The following is a 20,092-nucleotide window of genomic DNA, read 5'->3' on the forward strand; positions in this document are numbered from 1 at the left end:
AACAAGGATTCTGTAGTAAATTTAAAATGGATGAGCCTACCCAAATCAAAGGGCACCGAGGTAGGTTTATTGGCTGTACCGAACCATTAGAAAGCTACTATCAGTCTCGTGATCAAGTATATAGATGACAAAGCTTTCAGTGTATTTGATTTACTACTCATTTAGAATTTACCAATTCTATTTACACAGCTTACAGATCCACTCTAAACTTTGAGAGTCCTCTGGTTGAATTTCCGCACAACTTTCGTGATACCATCTCCCACATTGTTCACATGACAGCATATCTTCAAACACGTCGGGGAAATTACATCCATCAGAACAGTTAATTTCAACAATGACAATGACGTCAGGCTTTGATAAGCTAAGTCTCCTTGGTGGAACGAATGCTCGTTTCTTCGGAAAAGGTGTCAATGTTTTTTTGTTGATGCAGGAAATCAAATGTCTTCTCATGTTTGCTGTGTCAAAGTGTACATTTTTGGAAAATTTAGATTTGTTTGCAGTAAACTCCGTAAGAAATGCAATGGCAAATATTCCACAGTCCACGGCATTGTTTTGCTGCTGCACCTTTGGGATATTCACTCTGATTTTTTTGTCGTCTTCGTTGACTCTGTAAATTGTAGATAGTTGAATTTTTACGGAGTCGGTCAACGAGGGTGTTTTCCGCACACAGCTGTCATAGAATGTCACAGTGTCGTTGCACTTAATAGAAGTGACCCTGTGGTCTTGTTCAGTGTGATGAATATGAGCAGAGAGCTCATTCTGGATATTTTTTAATGGCAGTGCATATTTCCATTTGCCATCCTCTCTAACCGGGGCATATCGTGTATCTGGAAGACCGCCGATTTCTGGATACTGTGTCTTCAGTAATTTCTGACAGAAATTTATAATGTCACAGTCCAGCTTTTGGTCGTTTTCTATAGTGTCTTTGTGATTTTGTCTTAACAAAAAACTGCCATATTTGATCCATTCTGGACTGTGTGTGACATACGCCGATGGATATGGCTGGGGAGTTGTTGAGTAGTCGTCCTCACATTTTAGTCTTTTGGCACTTTTCATGTTGGTTACAGTGGACCTTCTTTTCTTTGAACCAAAGACCGGTGACTGAGAAATTGCTACTTCTTCTTCAGGTATTCCCATTCCCGGCATGATGTTTGTTGCATTTGGATATTCTTTTGCTGGTGTTTCCGTAATTCTCTCTTGAATTGAATTCGGGGCCGCGACTACAGCATCATCAGCACCACATGGTCTTGGTGCTTTTTTACCTGCTTTTTTATTTGGTCTTTTCCAGTTGTTTTTTCGAAGTGTTAGATTTTATATCTTCTTTTCTTGTATATCTTCTATTCCAAGGCTGATCTTGGCCGCCAGGATATGATAGCAAGAGCCGAGCCTTTGACACTGACACTTTCCTTGTGGATGAAGGGTCACTGCATACTTATCACCCTTGTTGTCTTCCACTACAAATGTTTGCGCACCTGGAATAAGATGGACACGGTTGTTTTTTATAGCATCAAAAGCAAGAGATATTTGCGTTGTGCTTTCTGCTGTTGCGGGGTCTTGAAGTATGACTTCTTCCTCAGTGAAAGTTGTAGATGGTTGATATGAAATTTCTCCTTTGACCATTTTCACTATGTCTGATGGCTGGCATATGTGATTTGGGAATAACACGTCGTTTCTGTCTAAGCTGCTGTTGCTGTGGATTTCCTTAAGTTTGACTTCTCCTAATCCACATCGGCCTCTCAGAAGTTCGGTCTTGTAAAAAGCCTGAAGATAATATAGGGATAGAACCATAGCATCTATGGGTACCTCTTTCCATTCTTTGAGACGTTTAATGAAAGTGTTCATGTCTTCAGATATGTTATTGGTTATCCCGGAAAATGGATCATACACTTCATGCTCCTCCAGATTCCATCTGCATGATTTTTCCTTTAAGGTTGGGACTAATTTTTCAAAATATTCCACCGCTGAAGAAATCCATTTGCTAGACAGAATTGAGAAAAGGTCTAACAAGGCTTTAGTGTATACTGCGATATTATCACTTTTTGCTCCTTGTTTCCTCACCCAAAACACTAGATCTCTTCTGATATGGTTCCAGCATATAAACAATGGGACTGTTGGAAATATGTCACTCATAACGTTTTGGAAGGCTTGTTCCCTATCTGTCACAAAAACGTGATTTCCCTTTAATAGGTTGGGAACAACTAACTTCATCATTTTCCAGAATTCCTCATGTACAGCATGACACTTTCTATCGTGGATCATGAACGAAATTGGAATCGTCTTTCCTCCTTGGTAAAGGATGTGTTTGGCAACGGAAATAGAAAGATAAAAATCTCCAAGATTAAATGTGGTGTCGTAAGAGATTACAACTGGCTCGTCTGACTTCAGAGTTAGCATCTTATTCAACTCTTGTAGCAAATCGGGAAGCCCAAGGACAACTGTTAAATCTGGAAATACTGATATTTTATGCACAAACCCATCTAAATGGTAAGCCAGTTGCTGGCAGTTGTAAATCTGATCATGTGGAAGCCTTCTATCTGCACGGACCTGCTTTTGTTGCATTCTAATCTGATTGATGTTCCGTGGGTTGCTCACGCCTTGATATGGACCTGGTATTCCAGCAGTTGTCACCATGTTCTTGTAAAGTGTTGACGGGGAATGTTCTGTTCCCTTTTCTTTGATGCGGGCAGGTACAGATGGCAATGTGAGTCTGTAGTCTCCGTCATCTGATCTGGCGTTTCCGTGAGACTGGCTTTGATATATACTCTGATCACCTAAGTAGTGAATAACTCTAAAATAGGAATCGGCATCTTTCATTCTAAACATATGTCGCGTGAAGGCTTTTGAACCCCGCCTATCTCCTCGACCTTCCGAAATGTAATAGCTTTGCTTCCATATGAGTATTTTGTCTTTTGTGACCATTTTATGACCGGCTTTGTTGATCCATTTATACCCATCACAAGACCAATCTTTCGTCTTTACTGGATCTCATTTTCCCGTAAAAACATAAACATCTCCACCTTTAGGGTACATGGGAGGAATGGTAGAGACCTTGCTTAGGTCTGGATCACTTAACATGGCCCAAACGTCGTCAGATAGTAAAGGTTCCTCATTTCTGCTATACAGTCTAGATTCGCCCAGTTGACAATTATCTATAGAACTGAATAGGAAAGGAATCTTGAATTAATTTAGATGTGATCCATCAATAACGGACTATTGATTCTCTAGATCTTATAGATTTTATCTACCTCTTTATTAATCTTTTGCCTATCTGTTTATGTATCAATTATTTATTCGTCTTCTTCTATATGTATATATTTATATGCAAGTGTGTCCATCTCTAGACCTCTGTGCATGTATTTTCCTATATAGCTAGATACTATTATACACTATTTATGTACAGTTATTAGAAAATGATTTCACAAAGCAGTCTGTGTCTCTCTAAATCACACATATTCTCTCCTACTTGATTCCAAATTCCGAACCTACATCATGTTAGATGGGGCCTGTTACGTTAGTCTCCTTTCCTTGTAATATCTGGCTGGGAGTTAGGAAGTGCAGTGGGTGAAGACATCATATAACATATACATTGCTGTAACGGTTATATTGCAGTCACCTCGATGTCCAGCATTATCTCCTCCCAGAAGCCCCCGAAGGAACTCAGACACAGATATGAAAGGAGGTGTATGTACATGTAAAAATGAAAATAAAGACATGTACTTAGTTGTCACCGTTAGGTATCCATACATATTATACTATACCTGGACAATTCGAAATTGTGCTTGGTTCAGTTTTATTAAATTTTAGCAAATTTGATTACATTAAATGTATTTTCATTAGAGATGCTTTTACCACACAATTGCGAACTGCATTTCCGTAACGATGATATTAAACAAAGTGCTATGCAATATTTGTTGTTACTGTTTATTAGTTACCTCATAATGCTGCTGATGAAAATATAAAAAGCATGTATACGTTAAACGTACGGGATATAACTGGAACTCATATGAGATCGAGAAAAATCAGTATTTTTATACTTACAGAACTCTTTAATCGTCTTGATGATGAGATGATAATGGTAGTTTTTTCTTTGATATTGTATTCTCCAAATTACGCGGTGTTTGCATTAATGCAACCATCAAAGCAAAGGTCTCCATATCCACGAGTTAAAAATTCTTGATCGAGAAGTTAAACAATATACAAACAAACAACTATCAAAACAATTATTAAAGCATGAAATTAATCAATTATGAACAATGTCATGTTTTACCGACTGAGGTTTAAGAAGATGCGACTCGTTTGAACAACGATGCTATCAAAACCAAGCATACATGGCATCAAAGGGTATACATTGCAAAGACAAGAATGGGGGAGGGGGAACGGTCAATCTGGTATGTGTTTTCAGATATATTGCGTTTATATGAAAACAACAACGTCTCAATTTATAGATAATTAATCTTACTTCAAAGTGAACAGGGTTTCTTTAAAAGGAAGGGCAATTACATGTTTTCATTCCAAGCTCTAAAAACTTGATTTCATTTCACATTATTAAATTAACAGAGTTAATGCAACCCTCCTAGTCGATTGGACTTACTTTATCATTTTCACCCTGCAGCCATACATTGTATCCAAGCTGTGAGATAGTAATTGATATTTAATTTTGATTTACCTTGTAAAGTAAAATGTGTTCAATATAATTGGCTAGCAAGTATTCTTCCTTATTTACTTGACGAATGGTCCAAACCTTTAGAGTTAACTATATAATATATATGAAACATTACAAAATGTCAAATATTGTAATTTTCATCCATAAAACATGTTGAGAATAGCGCTGAAAACCGGGACTTTCGGCTTTCGGCCATACTACATTTACCGCTTACCGACAAATAGTAAAGCTAACTCGTACCCAGAGAGATTCTATTTGAACTATGCATTAAGAATAAATAATTTATAAAAGATAATAATAATTTTTTTAAAAATATCAATTAAAATAAAAATGAAATATGTAAATGAATGAACACTATAAAAATAAAGTATAAAATAAGAAATGAACAAATATTTCAAAGAAAAATAATGTGAATAACACGTATTAATAAGTAAACAAAGTAGACCAACTCCAAACAAAAACAAAGAATAAGCAGCCTAGGAAATTAAATCAACATCAGACATTCCTGTACTGATCATGTCTAGGGTAGACGTGTAAAAACATAGAATCACGGAAACTGATCAATGGGTTTTACATGTAAGCAATCGGTTCTGAAGGTCAAAGTAATTAAAATGGGGGGGGGGGGGTAATAATAAACAGAATTGAAAAGAAGATAAAAAAAAATGTGTTCAAAAATGGTCATATTACCAATGTTAGTTGCATGGTCAAACGAATAGGTCTAGATGAAGCTTAAAATTTAGTAAGGATTTAGTCCGTATTCATCCAGGTGAAGTCAGTAGGTCTGTTGATACCATGCTGTTCGAATGACTTCAACCTGTGCATCCAGACATTTTCCTTCTGTGTTCTTTCGGTATCTGACCAACTTTGGTCATGATCAATAACCACTACTGTCGTGTCCTCCCATCGGTGGTTATTGCCATTGAAATATGTCGCTACTGGCAAATCTTTATTGGTTCTGATGGAGGACCGGTGGTTGTTGACCCGTCTGCGAAGGTATGTTGTCTCTCCTATATACTGCTTCTAGCAGACATCGCAACTGATGAGATAGATGTAGTTATTGGTTTTGCAGGAAAAGTTTCCCAATATTTTATAACTGCGACCTCTGGCAGGACTGCAGTATGACATTCAAAGACATCGAGTTTTTCATTCCTTTTAAGATTAGATGAACCTCCCAGATCTTGATAATAGAATACACTCAATACACCCTGACGATGACACTGCGTACTTCATATATTCAATACATCCTGACGATGACACTGCGTACTTCATACACTCAATACACTACGACGATGAAACTGCGTTCTACATATCCACACATTACGTCATTATTTATCTATTTTTTTTTTCATTTTGAAATTTCTATAGGACTTAGATCATTATTCATCATCTTTACCTTTCTTTTTAGATTCATATACATATCAAAAGTGAATCCATTTAACATTATTGTTGAAGGAATTCTACGATTCACAACATTATCTTTATCATTTTTTCTTTTAACATAACAAAGACAAGCAAAGACGTTTTGCATTGAATCGTAGCCATGCGAAATTCAAAAGACATACAGGAAAAGGTACAGATTAATGCTGATACAAATGAGAGGATAGTATTTTGGATAAATCAAATTGTTTATTTTGATGCTTGTATCCTTTAATATTTCAAATTACTTAATACTTTGATTAACATTTCAGACCATTCACACCGGCGTACAACGAACAAATTTCAATCAACTTCTGTAGTTACAGAGTCAGCTACCAAGAAAACGAAAAAGGAAAATACTAGACAAACAAGTAGGTAAATTAGATTAGATTTTGACTACGGGTAACTCCATTTACCTGACCAAGATATAGGGTTCACATTGTGACCGGTCAACAGGTGACACTTACTCCCCATAGGCACCTGATTCCACCTTTGGTATATCCAGGAGTCGGAGTTTGACCAACTCTCTATTATGTATTGCGTATACGAGTTATGAGATTGGTCACATTTCGTTCTCTTCACCTTTCATTTACTCCCCTGTTGATCCGGGTTAGAATAGCTCCAATGTACCCCTTGCTTGTCGTAAGAGGTGATTATATGGGGTGGTCCTTCGGATGAGACCGCACAAACCGAAGTCCCGTATCACAACAGGTGTTGCACGATAAAAATCCCTCCCTACTCAATGGCCATAAACGCCGATCATAGGTCTAAATTTTGCAGCCCTTCAACGGCAGTGGTGACGTCTCCATATGAATGAAATCTTCTTGAGAGGGACGTTAAACAATATTCAATCAATCAACTAATCACCTTTCATTTACAGAAAACCTGCAAAAGATAAAGATTTTGATGTAAATTATACCTCAATATAAACAATATGCTGAGGTATCTATCCAGCATTCAAGTTATTCACCACATCCAAATCAGCTCGACAAGAACACGATTTTTTTCGTGGGCTCTAATTTTTGTTATATTCATAACTTAGATCCACTCTGTATATAACGAAAGGACGAAAGGTGAAACTAACAACATATTTAAGAGTACTGAATAATTCTGTATTCAATGTTTTGTATCAATGCATGTGATAATTATGAATGTTAGATGTTGCTAGTAAAATCTCATGAACTATGCTACATTATTTTCTTACATATTGTATTTCAATATTTCACAATACCGAAACCATACTATCACAACAACAAATCAGTCTCTATAAAACAGATTTCAAATTTTGCACACAAAAAAAAAAAACAATATTCAAATCCTGAATTGAATCAATGTTTTCGCACTGGTTAGTTGATACAAGACTAATAATTCTATTGTGATTCTTTGTAGATAAGAAAGAGTGTATAAAGAAGTGTAAGCATGTGGAAGATAAATTGTATCACTTGATAGACACATTTTGTCAATGAGAAAGACAGATATGCATTTAAGGATATTCATTTTATACTCTAAAGCAAGTTGAGGCAGTTTACTCATTGTAACAACGTACATTATGTCATATAGAATTATCATATACTAGTTTTATTCCTTATAATCTAATTTAGAAAAAAAAACGAATTTCATGAACATTGATCAACATGAAAGGTGAATATAACGAACAGTGATCAATCTCATAACTTCTATAAGCAATACAAAATAGATGTGAAGTTTTATGACGAGGAACAATATTGCCATAGCTAATAATTCAAACGGAGGGACCACGTATTGTTACGGATCCTATCACGACAGCAAATCAGCGTCTATAAAGCAGATTTAAAAGTTTGCATATAAAGCAATATTCAAATCCTGAGTGGAAATGTTCTTTCACTGGGTAGTTGATAAATTAATAATAATTGTATTGTGATTATTTGCTTGTAGATAAGAGAGAGTGTAAAAAGAAGTGCAGTAATATAAAAGGTAAATTGTATGATTTAGTAGTTACCTTTTGTCAATGAAGAAGACAGATTTGCATTTAAGTCTATTCATTTGATACTAGATAAAGCAAGTTCAGACAGTTTACTCATTATAACACCGAAGCGGTTTACAAAAGAACGTAAACTGTCCCAACGTAGTTTATGTCGTATAAAATGTTTACATGTTTCTTTGTTTTCTTATAATCTAATTTACAATATAAGTTTTTGTGGATTATGAATTTTTTCGATGCGGAACAATATTGCCTTAGCTGTTAATTCAAACGTAGGCGCAGTGCATTATTGTATTAATCCTAGAACGTCATATAACACACATTGTGTTTGATAGAGTCAAAGGATCTAATCAGTTGCATTTTACAAGTGAAGTAGAATTACTAACAATAACTTAATGCAAACTTCCCAGTGAAGGAATTCTAAAATCTACTTTCAGAGTGTAATTACGTGCACAATTCTTTTCTTTCAAAAGTGAACACCGCCATTGCAACTTCAACAGAAATCTCAACAACTGTTTCCAAAGAATTCCGACATAAGACAAGCATCTCGGATAAAGAACTCACCGATAAAGAACGCAGTGACGATGTCAGTGATAGTAGTAACGGCGACGATGACGGTGGTGATTCCAACGATAATGATGACGATGATGTTGACAGATATAATGGTAACGACGATGATGATGATGACAAAGCCACTGAAAGAGGCAATAAAGATAATCTTGATCGGAAATGTAAGTTTCCCCACGTTTGCTTTTCATCCTTGGGAGGAGATTGATTCTGTAAGTTGACATTACATCTTTAGTAGCGGATTTTAGAAGTTGAATACAAATTTAAGAATGAAGAAAAAGACAAGCCAGCTTACGGTCACACGCAGTTATATTGCTTGGGTTCGAATTTACTATAAAGACTAAAGATATAAATCTCCAAATATGGGACACTTAAATTAAAATAACCATGATAAGTGAAAGTATAGACAGTTTTACAGTTTTCAGTCACTTGGAAATATAAAGGACTTCAATTTTTGAACCGAGTTACGAAATTCAACTTAGAATATTGGACATGCTATGCAAATACGTGTTGCAATTCACAAACATTCTGATTAGTGGTAGACTGGCAGTACACACGTAAAATTTTGAATAAGCAGAACATGTATTTTTCTGAATTGATTTCTACTTATCTTGAGAGGTACACAGAATGGTGGGATGAACATTGGTAGTAATGTTGATTGATTATATATGAATGTAATAGAATATAGATTAAAATGTCATATCATTTGAATTATCATGTTATTCATTGGCAAACTTGGGAATCCTATATCTAGAGTTCAATACCGCTACTCGTTAATTTTGAAACCAAGCGAGATAATTGTCGATGCTTACGGTAAAAAAAGGCAACATCAAATTCAGTATATTAACAAGTACATGCGTCTAGAGTCAATATCTAGAGACACGCAGCAATTTAGTGTCTCCGGGGAATAAATCGTCCACTTGGATGTTATTTTCGTTATGATGATATTATGATCCTGTATCAAATTGAAATACAAAGCTACACAATTCACGTGAACAGTAGCAAATGTTCCATGATCATCGATGATTTGCATGGTTAATGTTTCATTCTGCCTAGGTGAAGAAACGATAAGCGTGTTTGTGACATTATGATAGAAGGATAAAATCTGCATTGATACAAATATATACTGATTTGGACTAAGTATGGTGTTTTACTTCAAGGATCAGATAAATAAATTTCTATAATCAACGCGTGACATCGAGATATCAATATAACTGTTTATTTCATTTACAACACCCACTTATTTCATACAGTTGGTTAGCCCTCGTTCTACAAAATATTAAATGTTTGCAGTAAATATAAAATCGTACTAGATTTATATTTCACAATGCAGTGGAGGGATTTATTTGGCTTAAATTCTTAATAATGCCAATAAATTTGTGTGATTTCACATATGAAAAATAATAAATGCCTCACATCAGTGTATCTTGTAGGTCGGAAAAATTGTAAACAGTGTCGACGTTGTTCCGGAAATAAGAATTTAAATGACTGTGTAAATACAGGAAACCAGAAGAAATGTCCTGAATGTACTAGTATTGGTATGTATGTACAAAATTATCTTTAGTTTACTGTAATATAGCTTCAATATTCTGTTTCATTTATTTTCATCATTAATGGATAATTGCACAGGAAAAGGATTCTTTTGCAGCCACAAATATTCGAGGAATAAAGTGCACGCGAATCGCGCCATTATTTTTCGAAATAATCTTAAAGGGACTGGTTCACGAGTTTTGATAAAGATATATTTCATTTTTTATCTTAAACATTAAAAATAACACTCATTTAATGTTGACAGCCAAAATTTTGACCTTCTCAATGCAAGAACGAAAGCCGTATTTTAGCCTAAAATCTGTGTTATGTAAACAACGACTCGAGTCTTTTTATGTAAACAAACAAACAAGTGAAACATAAAGCATCTTAATTTCGCATAGTCACAAATTTTAACTTTTAGATGACACGTTTTACCCCAAAAATTCTTGAAATGTGAAAGATATATTTAAACTTAGATCAATATTCATTTCTTTTGAAAATTTCGTAAACAATAGCACACCGCAATCTTTGTTTACAAAACAAATAAGAAACCCTCTAAAATGAGCTTCTGTGATGGTGTATAACCTTTATTTTCATGTGAAATCTTTCAAACACATTAGACAGTAGATTTTGATCATTAAAAGTGAAAAATAGAATCTGGGGAAAAATCGTGAATCAGTCCCTTTAATAGAATATCATGAAAGGTATGACCGCCTTTATGACAACGGGAAACCACTTCTACTTTCTTTTTCAAGAGTAAGATTTATTATACATTTGACAGAAATCTTCCTCACTCAACAATATGAAAATACATGCCGCTTTTTTCTTCTCTCCTGATCGTATGGACTCGTTTTAGGCATCTTGTTTATTACACACGTCATTGCAGCAGGGATTGGTGCAGGGATTTTATACTTCGTACAGTTTATCAAGGAGTATCGAAGAAAAAGGTTAGTGGCAATGTGCTTTCATTTATTAGTTTTGTATTATCAATATTAAGTGATTACTACACACAAAGTTCAATTGCTCTCCTTTATTCTATACCATATATTTTCTCAAAATAGAAATAAAGAACCGAAACCGGAAAGTAATGAAGGTATGATTAATGCATCTTATGGACACACGAGAGGAACTGCCATTCTGCAGACGTCCAATGATAGCCACCAGGAAGAAGGTATCTACAGTGAAGTGGACGACAAACCTGTAAGTTAATAAAGCGTCCTTTTGTAATACAAATAAATACATCGACCTTTGCAAACGCAATAATCGATTTATTTAAGTAAACTTGATCTTCATTTGCATGAACACTTGAAGCACTAATTCAGTAAAATTTCTAAAGCATCCATAAGTTGATGTCAGATATCATTTATAAAACGCTATCTTTATCTCCAGGAGTCGGTTTTGTTTAATATCACCGGTTCCAATTGTTCAACGGGAAGGGTGTTAAACGACAGGAAACACTCCAAACTACCAGATGTACCTCATAAGTACGACCGAGACGAAGAGTACTTACTTCCGCAAAATACCAAAGATCTTTTGTTGTCAGATACACACTCCCATTCTTTAGAAAAAGTAAAGACATCAACATCAATTCTGCGGGAGAAACTGTTATTGAAAGACGTCAATGAGTTAAATCAAGAAACAGAACGTGATAACATCCTGCAGGATACGTTTGTGGCAGATAGTGGACATGACGACTATTTTGTTCTTCAGAAAGCAGATGACATGAATCTCAAGTAATGGAGCTTTATACGACGGCAATATTTCGTACACTGTTAATGTTTATATAACCCATAGAACACGCTATTGTTAAATTTTCGTAACATCATGGACTTAAATTGTTTCGATCATCATTACGCCACTCAGTAGTGCACTTGTTAAGAACAAGGGACGTTATTGGCCAAAATTGGCCGCGCTTCAAAAACCGATCATATTTTGCAGGTAGAAAGGTGATGATTTTCTCGTTTCATTCATATATAACATGTACCATTTACTTATTGCTGATATTGAGAAAATAACGTTACAACATTGCATTGTTAACTCTGACGCTCTCTTCCGACGGTCGCTTTTTCGGAACGACGTCATCGACCTTATAGGATTTACAGTCCCCTGATTCGTCTAGAATATTTTTCTAAAAGTTACAATTTTAACTTTTTATATAAAAATACTCATTGGGATCAAAGACTATTGAAAACTGGCATGCAATGGAAAATACATTATTCATTTACATGTAACTTTATCGTGGTCATAGACATTTTGCGGAAGAATCTTGTGTTGATTGGAGTGAGGAAAATAATGCATGTATTTGTCAAAAATTGTTGAGTAGAACGCAATCATATTTTCGAAGGTGCTGTTCAATGTCCTCCTATTCAAATGAAATATGGAAAATAAAATCGCTCTTGAATTTTCTGTTTCTTTTTCTTTTCTTTTTTTTTGGTCATACATATATAAACGTCGATTGAGTTGTTATGCCATGTACACCAAGTACTATATATAACAGGGCTGCTTACATGTGTATGCAATATACATGTTACAGTACATACGAATATAATATGACTACCTGCCAGTGGCGTAGCTTCCATTGAGGCAACCGGGGCAGCTGCCTCGGTAAAAAAAAAAACACCTTTTACGTTGTTAAAATGTCGATAGCTTCGGGGGGGGGGGGGGGGCGGAGGGGGGGCGGAGGGGGGGGGGGGGCGCAGCCCTCCTGCCTCGGTAATATTCGAACCCAAGCTACGCCTATGCCTGCTGTGGGTATTTACAAAATATATTGAATAAAGTGTTGTAAATATACATGTGCTAAACGGGACACATATTTTATGTTGCATGCATGAGATGTAATTTTCTTGGGTACAGCAAAAACACGTCAAGTAATATGCATGTAACTTCAGATGGTATATTTCATATAGCAAATGCATTTAAAAACCTCACAAAAATGCGTCTGTGTTTATATCTTTACATTCCCTTAAATGGTCAACAAAGAGTAGTTCCAACTCTCTCTCTCTCTCTCTCTCTCTCTCTCTCTCTCTCTCTCTCTCTCTCTCTCTCCATATAGTGTTCATCTTTGATAAATGAAAATTACATCAGTCAGTGGGCATGTCATTGTATGCACCGACATTCAGTCTATATCTAGAACGGACTCTGGGAAGTTGTTTGAGTACATGTATAGACAATGTGGTATATTTAACTGCTTTTCCCTGCCACTTATGTTCATATGCGAATAAGGATATACTGAGTGACCCCCCCCCCCATTCCCGATAGTAGTATTGAATAAGAAAAAAATGGGCTTAAAATTATGAATTGAACCCATGTAGTGAATGAAACCCCCCACTACCCGATGATTTAAGAATTCGAAGATCAGGCAGAAAGGTTTTTGTCTTTTGCTAATTAACTATCAACTTATCCTTCGACCACCCCCCTCCCCCACCCCCACCCTCCGATAAATGATGCTACGTGTCTGTTTCCAAGAGACAGTATATATGTAACTACATATGTACAACATACCTTTTTAAGAAAATGAATTTAATAAATATCATGCACGTACTTTCGTTTTTCAATGTGCGGGCCAGGCCTATCCCGAACACCTTGATAGTTGTACCAAATTAGGGATCCTCGCTCAAACTCCTGGTATGTCTGGAATGTATGACGTCATTGGTATGCAGGTTCTAGTGCAGACTGCGCAGAGTCGATGTATTTGGTATGTAGGTATTTAAATCACTGCTACGTCATTGGAATGCTGTGTAGTTATAGATTTCAAACGTGGGTATTTGGGCTCCTGGCTCAAACGTTTGTGGAATGTCTGACGTCACAGGAATGCTAGGTATTTTTAGTTCAGACTGCAAAGACTTGGAAAGGAATGCGGAGTATTTAAATATTGCGTGGACGGTATAAAATGAGCGCCAACATTCAAGCACTTTATGCAGACTATAACTATGGTAACTAAATGAATGCTAAAAGCTGTGTGTTTAAACATGTCGTAAAGTATTGCTGAGAGCTGACCAGGTAACTATGCAACAAAACGAGCGCTAAAATTCGTACAAGTAGTGGTCAGTGTGAAACTATATTTAACTTGAACCTTTAAATTTTGCTGAAAGGAATGTAAATAGCGATTGACGGATGTTAAGATTTGTGTGTTCATATACCAGAGTAAAACTAAGGAAACATGTCCAGTAGCCGTGTTCATGTCGCAGATAAACTTTTAGGTCGTTAAGTAATGCTGAGAGATGATCGTTACAAGTGTGTTGTTTGACCTGTGGTCAGTGTGAATCTATATTTAACTTGGACCTTTAAGGAAATGGGGGCTCTGAATCACCCACCCCTCTTATAAGAAAATGTAAGGTATCCCTCACATTAACGGCAAACTAACAACTCAACTGTATGGCAAACGGGATGATTGCAGCTTCTCCATCGTCAACTTCCCACATTTATGTAGCAATATTCCATTATCACCTGCATATGGTGTTTATATATCTCAACTGATTCGATATGCAAGAGCTTGTTCTGGGTATAGTCAGTTTTTAAATCGAGGTAAGCTACTGACAAACAAGTTGATGGTACAGGGATTTCAACAGTCTCGATTGAAGTCAGCATGTAGCAAATTCTATGGTCGTTATAACGATCTAGTTCGTCAATACAACCTCGCATTGGGTAAAATGCTGTCTAACGTGTTTCATACCGATTGTTAAGCCGTTCTTGGCACACTGATTTTGACTGCGGATAACTCCGTTTACCTGATCAGGATATGGGGCTCACGGCGGGTGTGACCGGTCAACAGGGGATGCTTACTCCTCCTAGGCACCTGATCCCGCCACTGGTGTGTCCAGGGGTCCGTGTTTGCCCAACTATCTATTTTGTATTGCTTGTAGGAGATTGATCACTGTTCGTTATCTTCACCTTGCATTGAATTATATAGAAAATATCCCTCACTATATAGGCAGTATTTAGGGATGCCCGATAAGTAGGCCACTGGTCATTTAAATCCCCTGTACATCGATACGGTGGAATGTGAGGGTCACTGCAGACTGCGCGCTGACCGCCGATTTCATTGTTCATGTCCTTTTAAACTGAGGAATGTGAAGTCTGCATTCTGAATACAGGCTCGTAACAGACCGGAACTATCATTTAAGAGTGTTGCATTTATCAGTAATAACAGAGAGACGATATTTATCAAGACATGTTTAAACATATATCCCTCTTTGATACCAGTAATTTTGACAAAGACCACTTTCTGTATTCCAAAATGAACTGTAAAGTTCTCCGAAAAATGAAAGACAAATGTGGGGGAACACCGATACAAGAATTTATTGGTCTAAGACTTAAAATGTATAGTTTGTTATATGATGGTCAAGAAAAGAAAACTGTAAAGGGAGTGAAAAAGGCGGTGATTGGCGAACACTTGAAACATGAATCTTATAAGCAAGTACTCTTATATGGAGTACTCTTATTAAGTATGAGAATCATTGCTCCGCGAGACATTCGATGCATATGATTACAAGTTGCAATCACCAATTGTATTATGGGTCAATACGTAAAACCACTTTACGCCCTATTGAGGATAAGCGCTATGTACTTGACACGGGCATTTATACACTGACCCATGGTCATTATCAAATCAGAAAATAAACCATTTGATACTTTTCTTTGTTGCTTTGTTGTAAATATTCCTATGTATCGTGAAATTTCACATGATGCAATATTTCTTATTTCATATATTTTATAACAATATTTGAAAATGATGTACAGTGTATGTATCACTTGACATTGAATCGTTGTTATTTTCCTGAAAGAATGAATGGAAATGTCATTTATGTTCAGTCATCTGGTTCTTCCTCGTCACCATCATCATCGTCATTATCAGATTCTTCTTCTTCATCAGATTCTTCATCATCAGTATTGTCGTCAATGTCAAGTAATTCATCAAAGTCTTGTTTATGCTTATTAAGAACGCGAGAAATGGTCTTTTCCACATCTATATCGGTATTTTCCATTAGGGATGAGACTTCTTCTCGGATACCACGATGCAATTTGCTCTTGTTTAGATTAGAAGTAAGTGTGAGAATACGTTTATATTTTCTGAGAAGCAAAGCTCTGTCTTTCGGTAACATAATATCTTTCACTTCCTCTCGAGCTTCCCGTTGAGTGAGTTTGGAATTTTCTTCCATAAGCTGATCCAATTTTTTGTCGAACTGAGATTGAATTTCCTCCAATACTTGATTGACTAAGGGTGTAAATCCACTGTCATCGTCCTCGTCATTAACCTCAGACATTGCATAATTTTCTTCCTCTTCCACTGGACAACCATTTTTAGTATGTCATTGTAAATCATACGTGCTGGCAAACATCGTACCACATTCCCAACAAGATGGGTATCTTTCCTCTGTTTCCCTTGTCTGTATATTTCTCGTATCTATTGGGGTAGCCCAAGAATTAGAGGGGGGATAATAATATTCCTGAGTACCTTGTCTTTGTTGGTAAGCCATTTCTGCAGTCAGATGCTGATTCGAACTGCTGGAAGTGAGTTTTAGAGACTGCCTATCACCCTGTCGATCTGCTGTCAAATGACGATTTGAGTTGTCTGCCAATCCTATATAGGATCTAAATATGTTTGTCTGAAATCTTCTCGATTCTGGAGTCGTTTGTTTTAGATCCAAAATTAACGAACCGTAAGGAACGGACACTGCTTTTTTTTTCATTGACATCCATCAGTTTATTAGAATTTACAGGATACATTTGGCGTGCTAGAATTGCAATCTGCTGTCGATCTCTGGGATTTTTAAACAAAACTATGTATTGACTGTTCAAACTCATGCTTCGGTTTTCCTTTCCTTTGTTGAACAGATTCTGCATTATACAGATCACACTTAGGCGGCGATGGTGAGCTCCCTCCGTAAATAATTCACAAATTTCCTTGTCCTGGGTGGCATCCTTCATCAAGTCGTCAATAATCAACAGTGTTTTTTCACGATCGTTCATAAACTTATCTGATTTGATGTCCTCCGTGATGCCTTGAATAAATATTATACCAGGAATCCAGTTCTGAATTTCGTCATAAAGGGGTTGTCACAGCAGGTGTGGCACAATGAAAATCTCTTCCAGCTCAATGGTCATAAGCGCCGAGCATAGGAGTAGTAAGGGTATAGTCTGGGGTCTATTTGGGGTCAATGACGTCTGGGGTCACCCATCCCATCAATCCGTCTGGGGTCACCCATCCCATCAAGCCGTCTGAGGTCACTCATCCCATCAAGCCGTATGAGGTCAATGACATCACACGCTTTGTGATGACCCATTTTAAAGCCATCGCCACTCCTAGAAGAGTTTTTGGGTCACCTTGGTCTTAATTTTAACCTTTTCAGACACTTGAAGGTTTTTCTAATTATCTATGTTGGCAACTAATTAGTTGTTGATTACACACCAAAATATTTCCAAGACATGGATGCTATATAAAGTCCAAGTTTTCTCACATTTTCTCAGTCCAATCTCAGAAATCACAGGAAACACACCATCTTGTATCACTAAGTCATACATTGTAATATATGACGTATTTCTTGTTACCACATTGATACTTCTGTGATAAACTTTCAACACCAACAGTAAGAAAATTTAAAAAACTACGTTGACAAAATTTTCATTATCAATAATTAAATTGTGCATGATCTTAAAAGTAAATCATAAATCTGGGCACATGATGATGATTAAGTTGAATGTACAAAACAAGTTATATTCGCTAAGTAAAATGACATTTTATTTCATTAAATAAATTTATCACAAAACTGTAAAAGATTTACCACCAGCACTGAGTCAACCAATTCAAATGCCTTTAAAGGGCATTTGGGTGCGTTCAGAATAATGAAAATTTCACTTATCATGAGTTCACTTCCAGTTTTTTTTATGTACTCCGAAATGTAATTCACAAGCATTGATGTCTGGAGAAGATCAACGCGAACTGAGTTCACCACTTCCAAAAGCGCCCCCAACTCATTTTTTAAAGGGTATTGTGCACTTTCAGATGCTGATTCAGGTGTCGGAAAGAATTGGTTTTGCCCTGGCCACTCCGGGAAACATCCTGGTGATACTGGGCTATATTTAGGCGATACGAGGGTGGCTGTAGGTGATGCTGGGCTATATTAAGGTGACACGAGGGCGGCTGTAGGTGATGCTGGGCTATATTCAGGCGACATGAGGGTGGCTGTAGGTGATGCTGGGCTATATTCAGGCGACATGAGGGTGGCTGTAGGTGATGCTGGGCTATATTCAGGCGACACGAGGGTGGCTGTAGGTGATGCTGGGCTATATTCAGGCGACACGAGGGCGGCTGTAGGTGATGCTGGGCTATATTCAGGCGACATGAGGGTGGCTGTAGGTGATGCTGGGCTATATTCAGGCGACACGAGGGTGGCTGTAGGTGATGCTGGGCTATATTCAGGCGACACGTGGGTGGCTGTAGGTGATGCTGGGCTATATTCAGGCGACACGAGGGTGGCTGTAGGTGATGCTGGGCTATATTCAGGCGACATGAGGGTGGCTGTAGGTGATGTTGAGCTATATTCAGGCGACACGAGGGTGGCTGTAGGTGATGCTGGGCTATTTTCATGCGACATGAGGGTGGCTGTAGCTGATGCTGGGCTATTTTCAGGCGACACGAGGTTAGATGTAGGTGATGCTGGGTTGTATTTAGGCGAAACCAGGGTAGATGTAGCTCTTGTCCTGGTGCGCTTTTCAAGCGCCTCATATATATCAGGGTTTCCCTGTCTGCAGCAAAAGAGCGAAAGATAAAGTATCTGAACGGTCAAACTAAGAAGTAATCTTTCAACAAATATTACTTCATTACTTTTTGCTTTTAGCAGATATATTAGAAGACTCCAAACTAATTTCCTACATCGATTAAGACCACTACACCTTAATGTCTGTATTTGAGGGTCTTCTTGGCTCCTCTGCTGAATGAACCATGTCTCAACATTTTGCTTTAAGAAATACAGATCTAAAATATTAAGCTAAAGCCAATTAATAATTATACACATTATGAAACACTGAATTTATTATGGTTAAAACCATATATATAGGGAGAGGGAGATCTAAGTTCATAGAACTTGCGTCTGATCCGTTTGTAATAATATTACAATAAAATAAATACGTTCAAACCAAACCAAGTTTACAATTTAAAAAAGTTAAAGTTGAAGAGATTTTCTTAAATATAAGAAAAATGTAAGTAAAGTTTTACCTCCTCGAAATAATGAGTGAGTCTTCTGCCTCACTTAATTTATTTTTGTTTGGTCTCTCTTTGCTTGATGCAGGTCAACAGGATAATTCCTAGTTAAAGAGAATGTTTTTGTTTTAAATATTTTAAAAATACCTTTTTAGTAAAGAAAATTAAATATTGTACATAACATACAATGAATTTGTAATTATCATTAATCATGGTTAATGGTTATCCTTTGAAAAATGTCTCTTTAATTTGCGAAAAAAATTATTATTTAACAAATGATTAATTTGAAAAAGACGAACTTACTCCAAATCAAATACCACTGCGAAATCGTGTCCAATCTGGAGCCATTCCTCTTCAAAATCTACAAAATTTCGGGAGGGTGAAGAGGTACGCCTCATATCCCTGGAAAGACAAGTCAAAGAAAGATAACTCAAGTTCTTTGTATAATGGTTACACACATTGCGATTGGTTTGATTTGACATTCAATTAACAAGAGGCCCATGGGCCACATCGCTCACCTGAGTCACATTGGTCCATATCAAAAGATTTTCCATATCTATTTGCATGTAAAACCGTAATCCCTATCATGGCCCCAAACCTACCCCTGGAGCCATGGTTTTTGCAAACTTGAATCTACACTATGTCAGAAAGCTTTCATGTAAATGTGAACTTCTTTGGCCCAATGGTTCTTGAGAAGATTTTTAAAGATTTTCCCTATATATTTGTATGTAAAACTTTGATCCCCTATTGTGGCCCC

General features: G+C 36.7%; 3 protein-coding genes across 5 annotated transcripts in view; 1 reads left to right on the forward strand and 2 right to left on the reverse strand.

The window, feature by feature from the left end:
* LOC125653953 (trigger factor-like) overlaps positions 1-12,542 on the forward strand; it is a 28,184-nt gene extending 15,642 nt beyond the window's left edge. Inside the window, exons 5-12 of one of the 3 annotated variants that reach the window (XM_056145529.1) lie at positions 6,171-6,233; positions 6,352-6,450; positions 7,994-8,032; positions 8,513-8,770; positions 10,040-10,144; positions 10,993-11,083; positions 11,198-11,336; positions 11,526-12,542. In XM_056145529.1, the coding sequence (XP_056001504.1) occupies positions 6,171-6,233; positions 6,352-6,450; positions 7,994-8,032; positions 8,513-8,770; positions 10,040-10,144; positions 10,993-11,083; positions 11,198-11,336; positions 11,526-11,873 (1,142 nt within the window). In that variant the 3' untranslated portion in view covers positions 11,874-12,542. The remainder of the gene's footprint in view (positions 1-6,170; positions 6,234-6,351; positions 6,451-7,993; positions 8,033-8,512; positions 8,771-10,039; positions 10,145-10,992; positions 11,084-11,197; positions 11,337-11,525) is intronic. The other 2 variants (XM_056145530.1, XM_056145531.1) reach the window with 2 other exon arrangements.
* A 3,401-nt stretch (positions 12,543-15,943) lies between these two features.
* LOC130048810 (coiled-coil domain-containing protein 1-like) lies at positions 15,944-17,419 on the reverse strand. Its single transcript, XM_056145872.1, has 4 exons — positions 17,311-17,419; positions 16,994-17,137; positions 16,591-16,716; positions 15,944-16,422 (listed from the first exon to the last, which is right to left on the reverse strand). Exons 1-4 carry the CDS (start codon positions 17,417-17,419, stop codon positions 15,944-15,946), a joined length of 858 nt encoding a protein of 285 aa, XP_056001847.1.
* Positions 17,420-17,856: 437 nt separating this feature from the next.
* On the reverse strand, positions 17,857-19,089 carry LOC125648104 (salivary glue protein Sgs-4-like). Its single transcript, XM_056145532.1, has 2 exons — positions 19,027-19,089; positions 17,857-18,881 (listed from the first exon to the last, which is right to left on the reverse strand). The coding sequence occupies exon 2, from the start codon at positions 18,859-18,861 to the stop codon at positions 18,115-18,117; it is 747 nt and encodes a 248-aa protein (XP_056001507.1). The 5' UTR covers positions 18,862-18,881; positions 19,027-19,089; the 3' UTR covers positions 17,857-18,114.
* Positions 19,090-20,092: the final 1,003 nt, after the last annotated feature.

This window comes from Ostrea edulis, chromosome 7, assembly GCF_947568905.1.
Source record: "Ostrea edulis chromosome 7, xbOstEdul1.1, whole genome shotgun sequence".
Lineage (NCBI taxonomy): Eukaryota > Metazoa > Mollusca > Bivalvia > Ostreida > Ostreidae > Ostrea > Ostrea edulis.